The 23,188-nt window shown below is 36.1% G+C and overlaps 1 protein-coding gene across 1 annotated transcript in view; it reads left to right on the top strand.

Moving 5' to 3' along the window:
- HIKESHI (heat shock protein nuclear import factor hikeshi) overlaps positions 1-21,407 on the top strand; it is a 40,220-nt gene extending 18,813 nt beyond the window's left edge. Inside the window, exons 3-5 of the mRNA XM_027580527.1 lie at positions 12,700-12,851; positions 20,043-20,161; positions 21,086-21,407. Of these exons, the coding sequence (XP_027436328.1) occupies positions 12,700-12,851; positions 20,043-20,161; positions 21,086-21,140 (326 nt within the window). The 3' untranslated portion in view covers positions 21,141-21,407. The remainder of the gene's footprint in view (positions 1-12,699; positions 12,852-20,042; positions 20,162-21,085) is intronic.
- Positions 21,408-23,188: the final 1,781 nt, after the last annotated feature.

Below are 23,188 nucleotides of genomic sequence, written 5' to 3'. Positions count from 1 at the left end.
AAGAAAAAGAAATAAAGGACATAACAATTGTTCTCTCTTCTTCTGTTTTATGAGTGTATAAGATTGGTGAATTGGCCCTTTCATCTATATAAAATGCCCTTTATCTCTGGTAATGCTACTATTTTGAAGTCTACTTTGTCTAAAATTTATATAACTTTTCTGGCTTTCTCACGGTTAGTGTTCACATGCTATATTTTTTCCTACATTTTTTACTTTTTGACATAAATCTGTGCATCCCTTGTAAAGAGTATATAGTTAGGTGCTGCTTTTTAAAAACTTGTTCTTACATTCTCTGCCTTTAAAATGAGATGCATAGTCCATTAATATTTAATGTTATAGATATGCTAGGTTTAAATTTTTACCTTGCTCTTTGGAGTTTTCTTTTTTAAAATCCATATTTCTTCTGTTGGTTTTTTGCAAAGGTGTATTGGTTTCTTTTTTTTTTTAAGATTTTATTTATTGGGGCACCTGGGTGGCTCAGTCGTTAAGCATCTGCCTTCGGCTCAGGTCATGATCCCAGGGTCCTGAGATCAAGCCCCATATCGGGCTCCCGGCTCGCCAGGAAGCCTGCTTCTCCCTCTCCCACTCCCCCTGCTTGTGTTCCTGCTCTTGCTGTCTTTCTCTCTGTCAACTAAATAAATAAAATCTTTTAAAAAAAAAGATTTTATTTATTTATTGGTGGGGGAGAGAGCATGAGTGGTGGGGAGGGGCAAAGGAAGGGGGAGAAGCAGACTCCCCACTGAGCAAGGAGCCCGATGTGGGGCTTGATCCTAGGAGCCCAAGATCATGACCTGAGCCGAAGGCAGATTCTTACCCAATGGAGCCACCCAGGTGCCTCTTGGTGTATTAGTTTCTTAGTGCTTCCTCTGGGGATTATGATATGGATTGTTAACTTTTCACTGTGTACCATAAATTAATATTAACAAAGTAAACATCTATAATTTGACAACTATGAAACTGGATCTTGCCATTTTTATAGGGCTTCATCTCCAGTTTTCCTTGCTATGTTGGTCTGATTTGAAATTCTGAATATAATGACAAAAACCCTATGGCAAAAATCACATTTTGGTGATTTTTTTTTTTTAAAGGCATTATTTACTTGGGGGGGGTGGGCAGGAAAGGGCAGAGGAAGAGAATATCCAAGAAGACTCCCGCTGAGTGGGGCTCAGTCCCTCGACCCATGAGATCAGGACCTGAACCCAAGTCAGTTGCTTAATTGAGCCACTCAGGTGCCCCTTGGTGATTTATTTTGAATTAAAGATATTTATCTCCCATTTTTATCATCTTCATACCACAGTTCAGCATTGCAACTCTTTTTTTTTTTTTTTTTGAAGATTTGTTTATTTGTCAGAGAGAGAGAGCACGAACAGGGGAGAGCGGCAGGCAGAGGGAGAAGCAGGCTCCCCACTGAGCAAGGAGCCTGATGTGGGACTTGATCCCAGGACCCTGGGATCATGACCTGAGCCGAAGGCAGATGCTTAACCAACTGAGCCACCCAGGCGTCCCCAACATTGCAACTCTTAATAGCATGTGAGTCCGATCTGGATAATTGGAAGCCCAAAGGTCTGTTGTCAGTACTCTGTATATTTTCCCCAGAGTTCAGAATTTTCACATTTTTCAGAGTTGAATAGAAGAGGCAAACAGGATTATTTACTCACCTTTGCTTTGACTTAATCTGGTTGAGAAAAGTATTTCATGATCAAGTCCAGGTTGCAGTGAAATTTTTTTTTTTGTTTTCCCTCCAAATTTTTTTAAAAATTCTAGTTAGTTAACATATAGTGGAATATTGGAAGTTTTTTCAGTAGACTTCATCATTAATTTTCTCAATGAAGTCTTTTGGGAGATAGGCTATTTTTATTTTATGTTTTTGATGTGTGTCCATTTCATTGGAAATCCCATTTTCCACGTAAAGTATTTCTTTCTAGTTCTATATTAATATTGTCAGATTTTACAGTGCTTTTTGAATTTTTTTCTTAAATTGTCTTGAATTTTGAAAGTGTTATCTAGTCTTAGTAGGATCATTAAACTGTAAGGATACTAAGAAAACTCAGCATTCATATAGTATGTGCTCGTATCCATTTATAATGACTTAAACATCTGTTAAAACCTGTAATAAGTGTGAATAATGAGATGCCATGTAATGTTAACTTTAAGAAGTTTTGTTCACAATATATAAGGAACATGAGTACACTATCTTTTAAATAAAGGTTTAAAATTTTAATTCTGAATTTGGAAGGTGGAAGCAGTTTTTCTTACCAAAAGTATGTAACTGAAAGAATTTATATTATGCACATTTATGCATACTTATATACATATGTCTGTCAAAGGTAAATATTTGTGGAGATCATATACTATTTGAAGAGTTTGTTTAAGCCACATCCACATACTCTCATACACATAGAGTTCAACTTAAAACCTTCCTTTTCTCTGTAGGTTAACTATTTGTAAAGTGTTTCACGAGACAGTGAGGAAATGGTTCAGTGCCTCAGTCAGGGAGAATTCCAGTGACATCTGCAGTGGAGAATTATATGGAGAATGGGAAACAGAAGAGGCCAAGATTGGAATAGCAGGTGGGGGAGTAGGACATTAGGTCAGATATAATAAAACTTACGTGGAACTTGACAAGTATTTTTTATTGTGTCTATAGCACTTTAACATGTGATTGTACTTAATAGACGAATAAGAAATAGTTGTTCAAATCACCTGTGGTATAAAGAAGAGATCATATATTTATATGAATAAAATAGAGTATTGAATGTAGTAGAGTTTTGTAGAATACTCTTGTTAGGAAAAAAGGTAATATTTTAATGATTTAGGCCTTCAGAGTAAATTGGGCACCTTGTATAGAAGGGTTATAGAAGGGTTTTGCCTTCTTTCTTTCTTTCCCCTCTCTCTTTTCTTCTTCTTTTTCTTCTTTTTTTTTTTTATCCTGGCCCTACTGTGAGGTAGTATTAGTTTGGAATGAAATTCTAAAAGTATCCCCATTCAGATATTTAAAAATTCTCTTTTGCATTAGGGATTTAAAACAACTTTATTTTGAAATAATTTTATTTACTTACTTATTTAGAAATAATTTTAAAATTAGAGAAAAATGACAAGAATAGTATGAAGAATTCTTATATTCTCCCACGTTCATCAGTTTTGCTACATTTTATTTATCATTCTCCAAGATCTATAAATGTGCGTGTGTGGATATGTTTTTTTTTCCTGAAACTTTGAGACTAAGTTGTAAACATTATGTTCCTTGATTCCTAAATACATCAGAGTGTATTTCCTAGAACAAAGATACTCTCTTATATAATCATAGTATAGTTATCAAATTCAGCAAACTTAGTATTAATATAATACTCTTGTCTAATATACAGTATACATAAAGTTTTGCCAGTTTTCTTAATAATGCCATTCATAACAGGCATTATTCCTTCATCTAGGATTGTTAGTATATTTAATTGTCTTTAGTCTTTAATCTGGCACAGCTGCTCAGCTTTTCTTTGTCTGACAGTGTCATTAAAAATAACCATATAAAAAGGCTTAGCACCCAAGAGAAATTTTTAAGAAATGTTAAAATTAGAGTTTATTATAAATCATCATTTGAATTTCTTCTTCATAATTCTCTTTTCTTTTTGGGCTTGCTGCCATATTTTAATGTCATCACTTTGGCTTTCTCTGCACATGACATATATAGTCTCTAATTTCATTTAACTCAGTTGCCAGGAAGAAGCTTTTAAACTTATTCTAGTTTTTGTTTTAAAATTGGGTTGAGCTTGTTAAGGGGATTAGGAAGGACAACAAGAGTTCGAGATGCTACTCAGTCTATTCATATGAAACAGAGCTAGTGAGCCAGAATGGAAGGAACCTTTTACTTCCTGACATTTCTTGGCTGGCTTTCTTGAATGGCTTATTGTGAAGTAAGTAATGCATACAAATCAGTGAAGAGTTCATATCATGGAATTTGGAATAAACAGATAGGATAATGAACTAGAATGAGCATCAGCTTTAGATCTTGATAGACCTATTTTGAATCCCAGTTACTAGCTGTGTAGTCTTGACCAAGTTATTTCATCTTAGAGGGGATTTCAGGTAAAATGGATTTAATAATACCTATAGTACAAGTGTTTTTGCAAGCATTAGAGATAATGAGTACAAAATATATAATAGTGCCTGGCATATAGTTGGTACTCAAGGAATAGTATTTTTTTATAAAATCATAGAAAGACAGATTAGGAAAGATCTTATGAAGAAAATGAAGCCTGTTCAGAAAGGTTAAGTAACTGTTACTGTTACTTAACTGGAACTGGAACTGTTACTATTCCCATTAGAATGTAAGCTCCTTGAGAGTAGGGGCTGTTTGTATCTTATACTGTATGTTCTTTAGAATGTATAGAGCACAGTGATGGACTTTTAGATACTTGGTAAATATTGCTTGTTTAAATACATTTTAGACATTCAAATTCAAGACATTGTAATGTCAGATACATAATCAACTTTATCTGGTTTAAAATATTTATTATTGATAAACCTTTGATAGTTACATTGCTCTTGAACTATGCATGAGTAAAAAATGTAATTTCAGGCTTATCAGGCTTTCAATAGAAATGAAGTAAAGAGGTTTTAGAAATATATATTTGATTTGTAATTCAATACCAAGAAGGCTTTTATGCAGGCATAATTAAGTTGTTTTATGTAGCTTTTTAGCATATGTCGTGTTCAAATGCCAGTTTATGGTGAATTACTTATTTTTGTCATAAGTGTTTTCTTTAGTCATCCCTGCCATGCACACGTTCAATATCTTCACCAGTGGACTCACTTTTAGGTTTTTTAGTTTCTTTTGGGGGGATCATTCATAACTCTTAGAAAGACTGATATTTCATGAGTTTTATTCTTTTGTAGAAGTCTTCTAAAGAATTAAGAGAACATTTGCTTGTATATTTTTATTTATTTTTATATTTTTATTATTTTTTTAAGATTTTATTTATTTGACAGAGATACAGGGAGAGAGGGAACACAAGCAGGGGGAGTGGGAGAGGGAGAAGCAGTCTTCCTGCTGAGAGGAAGCCTGATGCAGGGCTCGATCCCAGGACCCTGGGATCATGACCTGAGCCAAAGGCAGATGCTTAACAACTGAGCCACCCAGGCGCCCCTTGCTTGTATATTTTTAAAAGTCATTCTATCTTGCAATCAATTACCATATAGGTCTACTGGACCATCTTACAAATCTCAGATGCATTTGATGATACTAGTTATCTTATTTTTCCTATATTGTGAAACATTTTGCTATTTCATCCAAGGAATTATTTCATCATTACTCATCAATTGCTCTAAACCATGCAAAAAAAAAAAAGTTTGAAATAATAAGAAAATGGAAGAATGACGAGCTTAGAGCAGAGGTTGGCAAACTTTTTTTTTTTTTTAAAGTATTTTATATGAGAGAGAGCGAGCATGAGCGGAGAGTGGGGGGAGTGTCAAAAAGAGAGCGAGAAGCACACTCCCCACTGAGCAGGGAGCCTGATGTGGGGCTTGATCCTGGGATCATGACCTGAGCTGAAAGCAGACGCTTAACTAACTGAGCCACCTAGGTGCCCCTGGCATGGGTTTTTGTAAAGGGTAAGATAGTATATATTTTAAGCTTTGTGGGCCACATATGGTCTCTGTAGCATATTTTTTAAATAACCCTTTAAAAATGTAAAAAGTATTCTTAGCTCACAGGTCATATGAAAATAGGTTGTGGGCCAAATTTAGCCTGTGCTCCTTAGTTACCATTGCATTATCCTAGAGTCTTCATATTGCATTGTTTAAAAGATTATGTCATCTTTCAGGAAGGGGAAAGGAGATTGGAGATTGGAGACACCATCTTTATGCTGGTATTCTTTCATGTTTTTGCTTTAAGATTGACTGGATACAGCTTCTAAGTGGACATTGCTGAAAATGGGTGTGTGTAAACAAAGGCGATTAAAAGGCAATAGGTGTAGAAATGAAACAGATTAATTGGATTGTTCTAAATAATTTTATAAATCTAAAAATGACAGTGTTTTGCAAATTATGGGTCAAAGAAGATGCCTGTCCAAATTTTGAGCCATTAAAATTTTTCAAAATTTCAGGGTTTGAAGTATTGAATTTTGTTAATGCAGTTGCTAGAAAAAGAACCAGAAGTAATAAGTTAGAAGCTATTAGAAGATGTGTTAAAAAACAAGAGTGAGATTTATATGATGGATATATTCCACATTTATTCATGACAATGAACAGTGGTATTCAGAGAATGTGGCTCATTTTGGCTCTTTATAACTTAAAAACCTGGGAAATGTGCAATGAATATTTGGATTTATTGAACTTCAGTACTTACTAAAAATTCTAATAAAGTTGTTTTTCACTATCTTCTTCTGAAATTTTTTTTCTAAAATGACTTAAAATGCATATATTTTTAAAAAGTCCATTAGACCAGACAGTAAGTGATGAAGACTGCTTTTCCTTGTGTACCAGCAGTAAAAGACTAGTTTGTAGGATTTCTTCCTCTGAGGTATGCCTTATGTTAGGTTCTTGACTTGCATTGAGGAGGGACCCTTTGAGGAACACCTTTGAAAGATTTTCTGCTGCTTTTACTCTTAGAATGTTTATTGAGGAATTATTTGAATTTGTTTCTTCAAGACCAGGTCAGATGTTTTACTTTCTCTGTTTTTGTTTAATTTTTTCACACTAAGACTCAATGTAATTGATCATATTTTTCTTTCTTTTTTTTTAAAGATTTTATTTATTTGAGAGAGATAGCAAGAGCAGGAACACAAGCAGGGGGAGTGGGAGAGGGAGAAGCAGGCTTCCCGCCGAGCGGGGAGCCCGATGTGGGGCTCGATCTAGCACCCTGGGATCATGACCTGAGCCAAAGGCAGATGCTTAACAACTGAGCCACCCAGGTGCCCCGATCATGTTTTTCTTTTTACTTTTGCTGTCATGAATTCAGATCCAAAATTAACCACTAAGTTTCTATATTATGTTCCAGGGTTTCTTCCCAGTATTTTATGGTTTACAAACAAGAAACTTTGTACTTGAAGGTTATTACCTACTGTGTCAAACCCATTTTGAAAATAAGAGTGACTGAAAGAATGATTTAATTGAACAGTGGGGGGCGCCTGGGTGGCTCAGATGGTTAAGCGTCTGCCTTCGGCTCAGGTCATGATCCCAGGGTCCTGGGATCGAGTCCCGCATCGGGCTCCCTGCTCAGTGGGGAGCCTGCTTCTCCCTCTGCCTCTCTCTCTCTCTCTCTCTCTCTCTCTCTGTCTCTCATGAATAAATAAATAAAATCTTTAAAAAAACAATTGAACAGTGGATCCCTTTGAAATACGAAGATTGCTGAAGATTTGAATCTTTTTTTTCTTTTAAGTTGTCTTAGTCCCAGAGACCTTTAAAATGAAGTCAGAATATTTCTGTAGTCCCATCTCTTACAGTGGGCCTTAGCCAGTTTTACTTAGGTATTTGCTCGGAGCTTGCATTTGATAAAAGAAGGGGTTAGAGATGCTTGGGCAGATCACTCCCTGAGTAGTTAATTAAGGAAATAAAAGGTTGTATTGAACATTTTTCCTTGATTGAGGTCATTGAAGCCGGTTATATAGAAAAATAGCAGTACATTTTCTGGACTTAGCATAATTCTAGGTTTAAAACAAAGTTTTGATGGAGTAAGGAACTTCACAAGTGTCCATCTCTCCATAAAAGTAACAACAGCAACAAAAACTGGCAAAAACGTCGGAATCTTTTTCAGGACTCTGGAAACTAACCAAAACTTTGTAGTAACCAGGGAAGCATTTAATTAAGAAAACCACTAAATCTTGGTAAGAACAGTGAGCTTTGTAACATTTTAACTTACCTTGGACCCATCCCTTGTTCCTTTGTTCAGTGGTAGCCTTGGAAATAATAGCTCATGTTCTTGGTACTGGTACCAGAGGGAGCAGAATGGACCTCATTCACAACAAATTATAATTACAGTTGACCCTTGAACAACATGGGGTTGGGGCACCAATCTCCTGTGCAGTTGAAAGTCTGCATATAACTTTTGACTCCCCAAAAACATAACTGCTAATGGTCTACTGTTGACTGGAAGCCTTACTGAAAACATAAAAGTTATGTATGTAATGTGTATTTTGTATGTTAAATGTGTTACATATACCATATGTATAATAAGAGACAAAATAAGCTCGAGAAAAGAAAATATTATTAAAACCGTAAGGAAAGACATTTACAGTATTGTACTATAAAAAAATATGTGTATAAGTGGACTCACATAGTTCAAACCTGTGTTGTTCAAGGGTCGACACTAATTTGTTTAGGTTTCTCTGGTAGTTCCCTTGAAGATTAATTGAAAAGACTTTCCTTTATCTCAGTAAAGTGACAACCTGTGAGTGTTTGTCAAAAATATTTACCTGCAGATGTATGTGTCACTGCTGCCTGACGCACTGACAATGATTGGGGCAAAAATTGATTACAAAGCTTGGGAGGAAAGGCTGGGAATAAGACACTTTGTAGGTTTTTTTTTTTTTAAGATTATTTGTTTGAGAGGGAGAGAGAGAGAGAGTGCACGAGCACGGGGGAGGGGCAGAGGGAAAAGCAGAGTCCCCCGCTGAGCAGGGAGTCCAATGTAGAACTCGATCCCAGGACCCTTAGATCATGACCTGAGCCAAAGGCAGAAGCTTAACTGACTGAGCCACCCAAGCACCCCAGAATAAGATACTTTGGGGAATAAGGGCTTTGAGTTCTTGGACCTGGAAATTTTTGGAAACTCAAAGACAGTATACAGTCAGGGCTGTGCACATGCTCAGGAAAGAACTAAGAAGGTTCTAAGTTTTCACTTCTGGCTGACTTTGGGGGCTCTGCGTAAGCAGGAAGTGAAGACTAAGTTGAAAACTACCTAGCTAGTATTAAAGGGATGTCCCAAACACAACCCACCTGCAAAGACTGGGAGAATTTTTGGGTTCCAGGCCTTTAAGGAAATGTTTTTCCAATCAGTAGCTGACCACTAAGCTAATAGAAATGTCACCGGTTGCACGTGACAAAAAATACAGACTTCAAAGTATTGGTTCAGAAAAGTTATTAAGGAAACAACAAATACTAACAATAAACCCTGAGGAGGGGGAAACATCTGATTTCTAGATTTGCTGCATTATAATATTCAGCATCCAGTTTTCAATAAAAAGTTAGGAAGCATGCAAAGAAATAAGAATGTAAGGCCCTTTCAGAGAAGAAATGAACAGAAATTGTCCCTAGGATTAACATTGGATTTACTGAGAGTTAAAGGAAACCAGGAGAATGATGTGCCATCAAATAGAAAATATTAATAGAGAAATTATAAAAAGGAACTAAACAAATGATAGAGCTGAAAAGTACAGTAGCAAATGGAGTTCACTAGAGGACTTTGATAGATTTGAGTAGGCTGAGGAAAGAATCTGTGAACTTGAAGAAAGGTCCATTGAAATACCTACTTTTAAAAGCTGAAAGAAGAAAGAAGAAAAATGAACAATCTCTGAGATACTGCCAAGTATACCAACATATGCAGTAGGAGTCCCAGAAGGAGGAGAGAGATGGGGTGGAAAGAATATTTGAAGAAATAATGCCCTAAAACTTTCTGAATTTGATGAAAAACATTACACACTTAAGTTCAGTAAACTCCACGTAGGATAAGCTCCATACCAAGACATATCATAATCAAACTGTCAAAGAGAAAATGGCAAGAGAAGCAACTCATCAAATAACAAGGATTCTTAGATTAACAGCTGGTTTCCATTAACAATGAAGTCCAAAGGCAGTGGAATGGTATAAAGCACTGGAAGAAAAACTCAATTCTCTTATCGAAAGTATCCATCAGGAAGGAGAAGGGTACCTGGGTGGCTCAGTCATTTAAATGTCTGATTCTTGGTTTCAGCTCAGGTCATGATCTCAGGGTCGTGAGATCCAGCCCTGCATTGAGCTCCACGCTTAGCTCAGAGTCTGCTTGAGAATCTCTCACTCTGCCCCTCCCCCCACATGCGTGTGTGCCCTCTCTCTCAAAATCTTAAAAAAAAAATGAAGACATTCTCAGATAAACTGTGAGAGTCATTACTCAAAGACTTAGCCTACAGAAGATACTAAAGAGAGTCCTTCAGGCTGAAAAAAGAGGTCACGAGACAGTAATTTGAATTCCCATGAAGGAAAAAGGAACACAGGTAAAGGTAACTAGTTAATCATAAAAATCAGTATAGTACATTTTGTTTGTAACTCTTTCCCCCCCATTTGATATAAAAGACAACTTCATAAAATGGAAACTGTAGGGTGCCTGTGTGGCTCAGTCGGTTAAGCGTCTCTGCCTTTGGCTCAAGTCATGATCCCAGGATCCTGAAATCAAGCTCTGCATTGGGCTCCCTGCTTGCTCAGTGGGGAGTCTGCTTCTCCCTCTGCTCCTCCCTTCACTCCTGCTCTCTCTTTCTCTCTCTCACTTGCTCTGCTCTCTCTTTCAAATAAAATCTTAAAAAAATGGAAACTGTAAACCTATGTTTATGGGCATGCTATGTATAAAGAAATAATTTATGACAACACATAGGGAGAGAAATTACATAGCAAAGTTTTTATGTACTACTGATATTAAGTTGGCATTAATCCAAACTAGGTTGTTATAATTAAGATGTTTATGCTAATCCCTACTGCAACAATTAAGGGGATAACAAAAAATATATAGTAAAAGAAATGGTAAGAGAATTAAAATGGTACACTAGCAAGTATCTATTTAACACAAAATTAAAAGGCAGAAATTTGCAGAATGGATTAAAGAAAACATGATCCAGCTATTGATTGAGACACAAAGTGGTTGAAAGTAAAGGATGAAAAAAGATATGTGCAAACAGTAACTAAAAGTTTGAGTGGATGGACTAAAATCAGACTAAATAGATGTATGACAAAAATTATTATGAGAGATAAAGACATTATATAATGATAAAAGGGTCAATCTATCAGAAAGTTAATAACAGTTATAAACTTGTTTGCACCTACCAACAGAACCTCAAAATACAGAAGCAAGGCTTGGCAGAATTGAAGGGAGAAAATAGTTCAACAATAACTCTTGGAAACTTTGATATCCTACTTTCAGTAATGATTAGAATGACTGGACAGAAGGTCATCAAGGAAATAAACTTGAACACTATAAACCACCTAGGCCTAACAGACTTAACACAGAACATTCTACCCAACAGCAGGATACGTTCTCAAGTGCACATGGAGCATTTTCTTGGATAGACCATATATTAGGCTACTGTGAAACAAGTCTTGATATATTTAAAGACTGAAATCATACAAAGTATGTTCTCTGACCGCAATGATAGAAATAACAAGTCTGGAAAATTTATTAATACGTGGAAATTTAATAAAACAGTTAATTTAAAAATTTAAGACTATTTTAAGTTAGTCCTATTTAGTGAGAGGTGTGTGTGTGTATTTTTAAATCACAGAAGAATACATTGTAAGTTTTTATTCATATGCTTGAAATTTTAAGGAGAGTTTTGATATTTGTAAGGCGTGTTTTAGTTATTAGGAATATGTGTTGCTCCAGATTTTTGTTCTTCAGTATTTGATTAAACACTTTAAAGTCCTATGAAAACAGCAGATAACCAAAAATCTATTGTATGATTTTTTTTTCTTCAGGCTAACTTTTCTGATTGTCTTAATGTGGATTAAAGAAATTGGCCTCTATTTTCCCCATAGAAGTTAGATGGCATTTATAGGCTCGGGTGTATACTTAACGACACATTGATTTTGAAAGGGACAAAGTTACTAAGCATTTCCTATGCTAAGCTTTTTTTTTTTTAAGATTTTTATTTATTTGACAGAGACAAAGTGAGAGAGGGAGCACAAGCAGGGGGAGTGGGAGAGGGAGAAGCAGGCTTCCCGCTGAGCAGAGAGCCCGATGCTGGGCTCAATCCCAGGACCCTGAGGTCATGACCTGACCCGAAGGCAGATGCTTAACGAATGAGCCATCCAGGCGCCCCTATGATAAGCTTCTTTATTGCCTGTTTGATGATATAACATCAAGTGTTATATGGGGTGATCCATGACATTTAGTAAAATATGCCATGTCATTTATCAGTAATAATGGTAATTTAAGATCTTTCTTTAGTGGAATGATAAGAAAATGCTAAAACTAATTGTAAAACTTAAAGAATATCCTTCCTTTGGAGTTAGCTTTGAGAATTTTTAAATGTAATTAATGCTTATTCATTTATTTTTCTCATTCTGTTACTTTCCCTTTCTACCCACAGTAATTTTTTTTTTAAAGATTTTATTTATTTATTTGAGAGAGTGAGCATGAGAGAGAGCATGAGAGGGAAGAGGGTCAGAGGGAGAAGCGGACTCCCCGCTGAGCAGGGAGCCCGATGTGGGACTCGATCCCGGGACTCCAGGATCATGACCTGAGCCGAAGGCAGTCGCTTAACCAACTGAGCCACCCAGGCGCCCACTACCCACAGTAATTTTAATGTTTGAGAAGTAACAGCTGTTGTTCTGGTGGGGAAAATTTTAGTTTTCTTACTCTTTGTTAATGTGATAAAACCTAGCCTTTTACATTTTTTTGAAAAGAGATGTTCATATAACAACTTTTTAGTGCGTGTAGATCAGAATCTTTTCACATATTTACAAAGGAATTTGTATGGCTACAAGTTAAATTTGAAATTTGTGGTACATGTTAATTTTTTTCAGGAGAAGGAAGCCAACACCCTTTTGGAGCCATGAATATTGTCCGAACTCCATCTGTTGCTCAGATTGGAATTTCAGTGGAATTATTGGACAGTTTGGCTCAGCAGACTCCAGTAGGCAATGCTGCTGTATCCTCAGTTGACTCATTCACTCAGGTAATGCAATACAAATTATTTTCTAAAAATACTTTAAAACCAAATTCTGTACTTCATTTTTTTTTAAGATTTTATTTATTTGAGAGAGAGAGAGAGCGTGCACGAGCAGGGGGGAGGGGCGGAGGGAGAAGCAGGCTCCCAGCTGAGCAAGGAGCCGGATGTGGGGCTTGATCCCAGGACTCCAGGATCATGACCTGAGCTGAAGGGTAAGTGTCTTACCGACTGTGCCACCTAGGCACCGTCCAGATCTATACTTTAATTAGCCTGGTGGTAGAAAACTTGTAAAAATGAAGGTAAAAACATGTATGGTGTAAGTTACTAGCTTCCATGGATAATTTGGCTTGCCTGCTTTCTTCTATAGGTATTTTAAAATTTGTAAATGCTTTGATGAGACTTGTTTTTATAGTGATGAAATAGCTCAAAGTGATTTAAAAATGAGATTAAATATTAGCTTTTTCTTTTTTCCTCCCACAGTTAGTATGCTAGGCTGTGGGTTTACAGTTGTGATCTGCTTAAGCAAGATCCTTGTCTTCATGGAACTTAAAGTGGCATAATTCCATGATAGTTGACTTTTAACCTCTGTATGGCAAAGGCCTGAACAGGAGAATGGTGGAGGCAGAGGTGTAACTAATGCAAAGGCCCTGAGGTAGAAATCTGTTGTTTGAAGAATAATATGAAGGTCTTTGTGACTAGAGTAGAGTGAGCAAGGGTGAAAGATGGGAGATAATTGGGGAGGGGGCTATAGGATAAAATCATATGGTACCTCATTGGCTTTTATAAGGACTTTGATTTATTTATTTTTTTAAGGTTTTATTTATTTACTAGAGAGAGAGCACGGGCACACGAGAGCACAAGCAGAACAAGGGGCAGAGGGTGAGGGAGAAGCAGCCTCCCCACTGAGCAGGGAGCCCGATGTGGGGCTCGATCCCAGGACCCTGGGATCATGACCTGAGCCGAAGGCAGTTGCTTGACTGACTGAGCCACCCAGGTGTCCCTATAAGGACTTTGACTCAAATTCTGTTTGGAAGAGAAGAAATAAGAGAGTTTTGAGCAGAAGAGTAATAGGATCTAACTTATATTTTAAAAGGATCACTTTTGCATTTTTGGACAGACACTGCAGTGGGAAGGAAGAGGCTCAGTTAGGAGGCTCTTGTGAACATCTAGATGACAGGTGATAATGACTTGAACCAGGGATGTTTGGGAGGTGGAAGTGAAGGTGATTAAAAGTACTGGCATACCTCGTTTTATTGCGCTTCACTTTACTGCATGTGGCAGGTATTGTGTTTTTTACATACCGAAGGTTTGTGGCAACCCCGAATGGAGCAAATCTGTTGGCGCCATTTTTCCAGCAGCATTTTGCCACTTTGTGTCTCTGTGTCACATTTTGGTAATTCTTGGAACATTTCAAACTCTTTCATTATTGTATTTGTTATGGTGATCTGTTATCAGTGATCTTTAATGTTACTGTTGTAATTGTTTTGGGACACCACAAACTGTGCCCGTATAAGATGAAGAACTTAACTGCTAAGTGTATTTTCTGATTGCTCCACCTACCAACTATTCCCGTGTCTTTTTCCCTCTCCTTGGGCCTCCCTATTTCCTGAGAAATATTGTTAACAACAATATTAAAATTAGGCCAACTAATAACTCTACAATGGCCTCTAAGGATTTAAGTGAAAGGAGGAGTCAATCCATGAGGCAAATTTCATTGTTGTCTTATTTTAAGAAATTGCCACAGCCACCCCAACCTTCAGAAACTATCACCCTGATCAGTCAGCAGCCATCAACATCAAGGCAAGACCCTCCACCAGCAAAAAGATTACGACTCGTTGAAAGCACAGATGTTTAGCATTTTTTAGCAATAAAGTATTTTTAATGAAGGTATGTATATTTTTTTAAAGACATAATGCTCTTTACCCACCTAATAGACTACAGTATAGTGTAAACAAAATTTTTATGTGCACTAGGAAACCCAAAAATTCATTTGACTCACTTTATTGCAGTGGTCTGGAACTGAACTGCAGTATGTCCGAGGTATGCCTGTAGTTGATTTCTGGAGAAAATGTGAAGATGGAGCCGATAGTGTTTCATGATGTGCATCACATGAAAGGTCTGAGATTAAAGAGAGACATCACTTATAGCCCAGGGATGTTGGCTTGAGGAACTTGAACACAGGAATATTGTGAAAAGAGCAAGTATGGGCTGGGAGTGGAATCAGGAGTTGGATTTTGGTTGTACTATGTTTGGGATGCCTCTTAGACATCCAGCTGGAGATGACAAGTGTAGAGTTCAAGAGATAGGTCTGGGATATGGATAAAATATGGGAGTCATCAGTGTAAAGATAGTATCTAAAGTTTTGAAGGGTGTATGATTACTAGAGAAGTAACTAAATGGAAAAGTTGGCAAGTGACTGACCTCGGGGCCATTTCAAATTTGAGAAGCTTCAGAGATGAAGAGAAAGAAAAAGAGCAGCCTGAAGTAGAAGGAGACCCAAAAAGTGGTGTTTTGGAAGCCAAGCAAAGACTGGTTTTTAAGAAGGAAGAAGCCTCAGTAGTATCACACTGCTGATGTCAAGATGAAGGCTAAGAAGTAGCCACTGGATTCAGCAAGATGGAAGTCATTAAAAAGTTAGATGAGAGTTCAGAGAGTAGAAGGGGAGTTTGGGGTGAGCTGGAGAGGAGGAAGTGGAAACAGTGAATATAGATGACTTGATGAGTGTAGTTACAGAGGATAGCAGATAAATGGTTTGGTTGCTTGAGGCAGTGGGGACAAGGAATTTTTTTTGTTTTTACTATTTTTAATGGGAGATACTACATGCTTGATGAGAATGAAGCATTAAAGAAAAACTGATGATGCAGAAGAGTAGGGAGAATTGCTGAACTCCTTGAATAGGAAATGAGAGCACAGTAGATCGGATAATGGACAGTATTCATAGTAATGGCTATATGGATACAGATGCAGGAGGTTGATAAATGTGATGAGAACTTATGCACGTTCTCTCTTGATACCTTCTCTTTGCTCAGTGAAACAGGAACAGCTGATGACTTCCAAAGTCATCAGCTACGATTGAGGGGAAAGGAGTATTGGAAATTAAAAAAAAAAAGATTATTAAATAAGTCCTCTGGGGGAGGAGGAGGGTGAATGGACTGGGAACCCCTTACGAGTTTGCTGGGCAGCATACTCTTGAGGGTTGTGGCCATGAATTTAAAGTCAGACTTGTCACATGATCTCTTGAGAACAGGCTGAATTAAGAATGACAGAGTCTGGGTCTTAATGTTTTTTTTTTTCCCCCAGTAATTAAAAAAATAAACTGCTGTACTGAAAAGAGCAAATTGTAAAGCAGTAGTTAATAGTATCCCATAATGACTGTATTAGAAAAATGTCTGAAAAATACATACCAAAGTGATGTTATCCCTGTAAAGGGGCAAGGAGACTTTTTACTTTATATATTTATAAATTATTTGAGCTTTTAAAATAAAGCATATGTATTTTTTATTAAACATTTTATTATGAAATATTTTACATATCTAGGAAAGTACATTCCACCAGTATTTATTGTATGCCTACTGTGTGCCAGGAGTTTTCTAAGCACAAATAAATAAAACTAGGTAGACAAAATAATAGTTATCCTTGTGGAGCTCTCTTTATTAATGCAATATATATGAAGACTTCTGAGTGTCTTCTGCCTAGATTTAACTGATATTTGCCATATTTGCTACTAATTAAAAAAAGAAAAAGTATTTCTGATACACCTTGCTGGCCTCACTGTTTCTCTTCTTCCAGTTCTTCCCCCGGTCATCCTATGTTAGTACTTTAATAAACCTTTTTTTTTTTTTAAGATTTTATTTACTTATTTGACAGAGAGAGACAGCGAGAGAAGGAACACAAACAGGGGGAGTGGGAGAGGGAGAAGCAGGCTTCCTGCTGAGCAGGGAGCCTGACGCAGGACTTGATCCCAGGACTCTGGGATCATGACCTGAGCCGAAGGCAGACACTTAAGGCTGAGCCACCCAGGTGCCCCCTATGTTAGTACTTTAAAAAACATTCATATATATCCACAAAATATGTATAGCATTATTTGTTTAAACATGTTTCTAATATATACTCTTGGTTACTCTTATTTCATTTCGTTTTTATTAATAGTACATGTACATGGCTTAAACATCAGATGGTTTTACATGCAAAACAGTTGTCCTGTTATACTTCTTATATTCTGCTCTTATTCTGCTCCTCAAAAGCAGTCACTTTCAACCTCTCCCTCATTTTTTTTCCTTTACCTATTTCTTCCTGTATTTACTTCCATGTGTCAGAAAAAAACTTGCTTAATCTTAACCAGTTTATTTGTTGTAGGTGTTTTCCATCAACTTTCCAATACCTAATGTGATTTAGCACTCTCACTCCTCTGCTTTCCAGCATACAGAATTGTCTCTTCTTCCCACCTTTTGTTTTTAAGATTTTATTTTTATTTTTTTAAAAGATTTAGGTATTTATTTTAGAGAGAGAGAGAGAGTATGTGTGGTGGAGAGGGGCAGAGGGAAAGGGGAGAGAGAGAGAATCTCATGCATGCCGAGTGCAGAGCCTGATATGGAGCTCAATGCCATGACCCCGAGATCACAACCTGAGCTGAAACCAAGAGTCAGACGCCTAACTGACTGCACCACCCAGGTGCCCCTAAAAGATTTTATTTTTAAATAATCTCTACACCCATTGTGAGGCTTGAACTTACAACCTGGAGTTGCATGTTCTACCGACTGAGCCAGCCAGGCACCCCCACACCTTTTTATAATAGATTTTGACTAAATTAATATCCAGAGTTTTCAATATTATGATCAGGTAAATATTTTTCAGAACTGAGCCAGGTGTAGTACTATGATTACATTTCCTTTCTTGTATGACTTTTTATTTTTCTTGGGTAATAAATGCTTCATTTTTTCCTTTGCATGGATTTCTTTTTCCATGTCTAATTTATGCCCAAACTCTCCCAAGTATGAATTCCTATTCAGTATATTTTTAAAAAGCAATTTTAAATTTGTTTTGGAAACATCCCTCTTGAAACTCTTCTTTGTTCTTCGAAACTCTTTTTTGTTCTTCTGTGGACTGATTATTTTCTGGGTCTGTTGCACAACTGTGGTCAAGGTATTCTTTTCTTTAACCATTATTGTAGAAATTCCATTTATTTCTCTTCTCTGTTGCAGTCCTTTTTTTGTTTCCTCTATTTTCCATTCTTGTTGACTTACCCCTTGGTATGTTTTTAAAATGATTATAAATGGTATACTGTACAAATTTTTACAACTTGGTGTTGTTCACTCAGCATTATTTTTAAGACTTATTTGTGTTGATACATGGAATAAATCTAGTCTATTTTAATTGTTGTATAGTACGTCATTGTATGAATGAGACAGTCTTTTCATGTCCATATTAAGATATTCTCACTAATATTTGTTTTAAGACCTTAAATTTTTGCCTAACTGATGGGTGAAATTTGAGTATCACTATTATTTTGGTTTGCATTTCTTGGCCACTGGTGAAGTTGAACATCTTTTCTCATTTTGACCTCATGTGTATTTTTTTGTAATTGGAATTGACTGTTTATATATTTTGCCCAATTTTCTATTGTATTATTTGGCACTTTTTAATTTTAGCTTTCTGGGAAGAGGCCTTTATGTATTCTGGGTAATAATCATTTGTTCTAGATGTTATAATTCTCCTAGCATGTTGCTTGTCTTTTAATATTGTTTTTGGTTATCTTTTGCATGCAGACATTATATTTTTGTGTTGACAGTCTTATCAGTTGTTTCTTTTATGATTTTTTTTTTTTTTTTGCATTGGAGAAGTCCTTCCTATCTTATCCTGATGTGTGAAGGTGTTATGTTCTCAGAGTTATTAAAGCTTTACCTGAAAGCTAGTCTTTTTTTTTTTAACTCTGATTTAATAGTATCTTTGTTATATATCATGTTGTCACATATGTTTAGACTTGTTTCTGGTCTCTCTCTTCTATTTCCAGTTAGTTTATTTGCCTATCTCTTTGCCAGTAAAAGTCTTAATATCTGCTAAGCCAAGTTCCTCCTCTTACTCATCAAAATAAGCTTACATGTTCTCCATAATAATTTTAATATCAGCTTATTGAGTTTCATGAAAAATCTTATTGCATTTTGTTGGAAATAACATTGGATTTATAGGTTTAATTTGGGGAGAATTGTTTTCATTACATTATGTCTTCCCATCTATGAACATGTATCTTTTCACTGAATGTGGTATATAGGTCTGTTAGTTTGTTTTCTTTCCTATCTCTCAAGACAGTCTTGAAATATTTTCCTAGGTATTTACAGACTTTGTTTCTGTTCTGAATTGGATCTTTTAAAAGATTTTTATTTGTCAAAGAGAGAGAGCGAGAGCGCACAAATGGGGGAACAGCAGGCAGAGGGAGAAGTAGGCTCCCCGCTGAGCAGGGAGCCCGATGCGGGACTCTATCCCAGGAACCTAGGATCATGACCTGAGGCGAAGGTGGACACTTAACCGACTGAGACACCCAGGTGTCCCTCCGAATTGAATCTTTTAAATAAAAGTTACATTTTAAAATTTTGTTGTTAGTGTTAAGGGTTGCTGTTGATTTTTGTTCCTCCTGATACTGATTTTTTAGTTAGTGATTTTACTGAACTCTGGATATTAGTCCAAGTAACTTAATGGTAGTGTCCTGGATTAAACTACCTTGATATTATTAAGCAAAAAGATAAAAGCTATTAAGGCATTTCTTCTCATTATATTTAGGCTTTTATCTTTCTTTCTGGCAAGAAAAAGACTTCTTACTATTTTATATGAGAAAGCTTGATTTGAGGAGGGTGGGATTTGAGTAGGGGGGGCATAGTAGATATAGAGGTAGAGGTAAAAGAAGATATTTTTTCAGGAAAAACAGTTTTTCCTTTTCTTTTTCCAAAATGAATATGTTAGGAAATTAAAATTGTTAAAAACCACAAATTCTTTGAGATACGAAGAAAGTACTAAAGGCGGGTTGTTAAGATTTTGTGTCACAGTGTCATTTTATGACTTTCTTTAACTTGCAGTATTAGACTGTTTTAGAACTCACAGTCCTTAAAACCAAGTATACTGCAGGAACATTTTTAATTAAAAATGTTAAGGTCTAAGTGGAATATTCAGTATAATTCATTAATCTATTCATTATTAACTTTCCAGTTCACACAAAAGATGTTGGACAACTTCTACAATTTTGCTTCATCATTTGCTGTCTCTCAGGCCCAGATGACACCAAGTCCATCTGAAATGTTCATTCCAGCAAATGTGGTTCTGAAATGGTATGGGACATTTTGTATCTCTAATATTAAGGCTTTTAGTGACCATATATATTTTTTGCTGGTGACATCTAAACATATTCTTTTATTGTGAACATCAGCATGCCATTAAACATTGAACAGTGGCATGCCATTAAAAAGTATACTATGGAGTTCACATCAAGGAATGTTCTTACCCTCAATATTGTTATGTAGTAGCCATTTTGAATTTATAAAGACAAGAAAATACAATTGCCTATGTGTAGGGACCACAGTTAAGGCTGTAAATTTTTTAATATTTTTATTTATAAGTAACCATATATGAGTGTTGAAATATAAAGCAGTATTTTTTTGTAAGTTTAGAAAGTTTGGTCTAAAGTAGATATGCATCAGGCATCAGGATGATTTATACTGTACCTTGTACTTAAATGATTAGTAAAATTTATTTCCCTAGCTTTCCCATGATTCTGTTTTATAGGTATTCTTTTCACTTTGAATATCCCAGTGGTGGGGGATATATGAGAATTTGTTGAGCAGTGGTAGTATGGTGTAGCATGGATAGCTCTGAAAGGTATTAGGTTTGAGCTTTGTTAAAATGTAAGTATATGACCTTGAGCAAATTCCTCTCGTCTACTCATCTGTGAAATGAGGGAGGCGTGAGATTTGATTTTTTTTTCTTAGGTCTAGCTGTCAGGCTTGTAGAAGATAAAAAATTAATAAAATTTGTTATGATTTGTGCTCTCTGGTACAAGCCAGTCATACTTAAATCACAATGCTTGCTGTCCTTTTATAAGAATAACTAAACTTCCAGATTAACTTTTTAGCTTTTTTTGATTTTTTATCTTAGCTTTTTAGAAGTGACATTTAAGGTTGTTTGCTGTTTGAGAAGTCATTTGGTAGATTATGAAAGATTTAATTTTCTTATAAATATGTTTTTTTCTTTTGTAGGTATGAAAACTTTCAAAGACGACTAGCACAGAACCCTCTCTTTTGGAAAACATAATTTGAATAAAATAATTTTTAATGGATTCTGAAATTTGTCATGTTTTGAAGAGAAATGCCTCCATTTAAAAGTGCGAAGTCAAAAGGATCATGAAGCCTAAGTTTAAAAACTGCTTAATGAAAATCTTTATAAAAAATTAAAAATATGGAAAAATGAAAGTATGTTCCTTATTAATGAGTTTTTCTCTTAAGCTTAAAATATTCAGAGGCAAAACACTTTGTTTTGGCTAGGATTCCTTTTTTACTTAAAAATAAAGCATATTCACAACAATAGTGTGCCACCTGCCATTGCATTTATAATTTTTTATTTTTATAGTGGTTTGCTAGAGTAGTTAACTTAAAATCAGCTATATCAAAATTTGGGGGCCTTTTGGAAAACATATCGAATATACATTTTTATATACAGGGAAGTTATTTTCAGTTAGTATTTCTTAAGATTACAAGTTTTTCCATTAACAGGTTGGCTGTCAGTTATATATCTGCAAATTCATACATTATTATTTGTTTAACAAAATTGCCATGGTTAATACTGATAAGGTTTTATTTAATACTGGTAATGTTGTGAGGCATTTGTGTGTAGAATATAGGATTTAGTACCTTTGCCTATTAAGTTGAAGCCATTGTGTCTCATTCAGAAGGGAGCACTTGATTCATTTATACTAGTAACATCCATTGACCAAAACCCACCAAGTAATCAAAACTAGGCTTATTAGCTTGCTGCACCAAGCAAGTACAAATACCAGAGGAACTGTGGGGTGTCTCCAAAGGAAGGGTACATATAGGAGTTTGGGGCCTCTGGTTAGTTTTGAAACATTTTGGTAAGGATTGATGAAAATTTGGAAACTAGATAGTTGCTGGTACAGTTAGTGTCATTAGGACACATGAGCCTATGCAGAATTATCATTACATCAGTTTGTGGTTTTATCTTGAAATATGTATCTGATTGAACTAGCAGTAAGAGTTTGAGCTTAGGCAATTTTTTTTTTTTAAAGATTTTATTTATTTAACAGAGAGAGACACAGAGAGAGAGGGAACACAAGCAGGGGGAGTGGGAGAGGGAGAAGCAGACTTTCTGCGTAGTAGGGAGCCCGATGTGGGGCTTGATCCCAGGACCCTGGGATCATGATCTGAGCCGAAAGCAGACGCTTAATGACTGAGCCACCCAGACGCCCCGAGCTTAGGCAATGTCTTGTGTTGTCAAAGTTTGGTAGACTTAGGCATTTTGCAAGCTGTACATTTTTGCAAATTGTAGTTTCTCTTTCAATTCTCAATTCTCTTCTGGTCTTTCTTCAGCCTGTGTAGAAGGATAGACCATTATCTTCTGGAGTTGTGATCAAGCCAGATTAGTATTGCTCTTTACTGGGTTATAATTGAGTAGCAAGTATCCAATGGTAGTTCTTACTTAGTCTCAGGTCTTCATGTTAATAATAGTTGATTGTTGTTAAATCATGTGACTTGGCAGTGGCTACACAACAGCATTTAAGGCTCAGAACAGAAAGCATCTGCCAACTGTAATAAAATTATCAGAGGCAAAATGAGTATTCTAGAATGCAAAGCCAGGAGCCTAGGTTACAAAACCCAAGCTACAAAAACATATCCCAAAGTCCAGGTGGGTCTATTCTGTAGAGTCAGGTAGCTTCTTTCTTTAGCTTAGTGAAGGACTACTGTACCTGTCTAGTGATTTTTATACACCTTTATATATAATATAATAAATGAAACTGCCCTTTGGCTTGCCACAAGGAAATAGAAGACTATGTCATTGCCCATGACAATCCTGGGTAGTGAACTTAAACTGGTTTGTTGGGCTTCCACAGCATGAGTCAAAATTTGAACCACCTTTTCTAGTTGTATTCAAGAGAGTTAGTTAACACTTTTGAAAACTCTCCTGTGTAGCCAATTCCTGCTTCATTTTGGAAGTCTCTGGTTATCCTTCCAAGGAAACATGCTACCCTGAATAGAAAAGGGCTTTAAATATCTGAAAATTTCTTAACAATTATTCTGTACACAAGATAGGTTTGGGTTTAGGAGGTAGGCAAGAGCCTGGTGTAG

Source organism: Zalophus californianus, chromosome 11 (genome assembly GCF_009762305.2).
Source record: "Zalophus californianus isolate mZalCal1 chromosome 11, mZalCal1.pri.v2, whole genome shotgun sequence".
In the NCBI taxonomy this organism is placed as follows: domain Eukaryota; kingdom Metazoa; phylum Chordata; class Mammalia; order Carnivora; family Otariidae; genus Zalophus; species Zalophus californianus.
The sequence above is the reverse complement of the archived record's forward strand: the minus strand, read 5'-3'. Positions and strand labels throughout refer to the sequence as shown.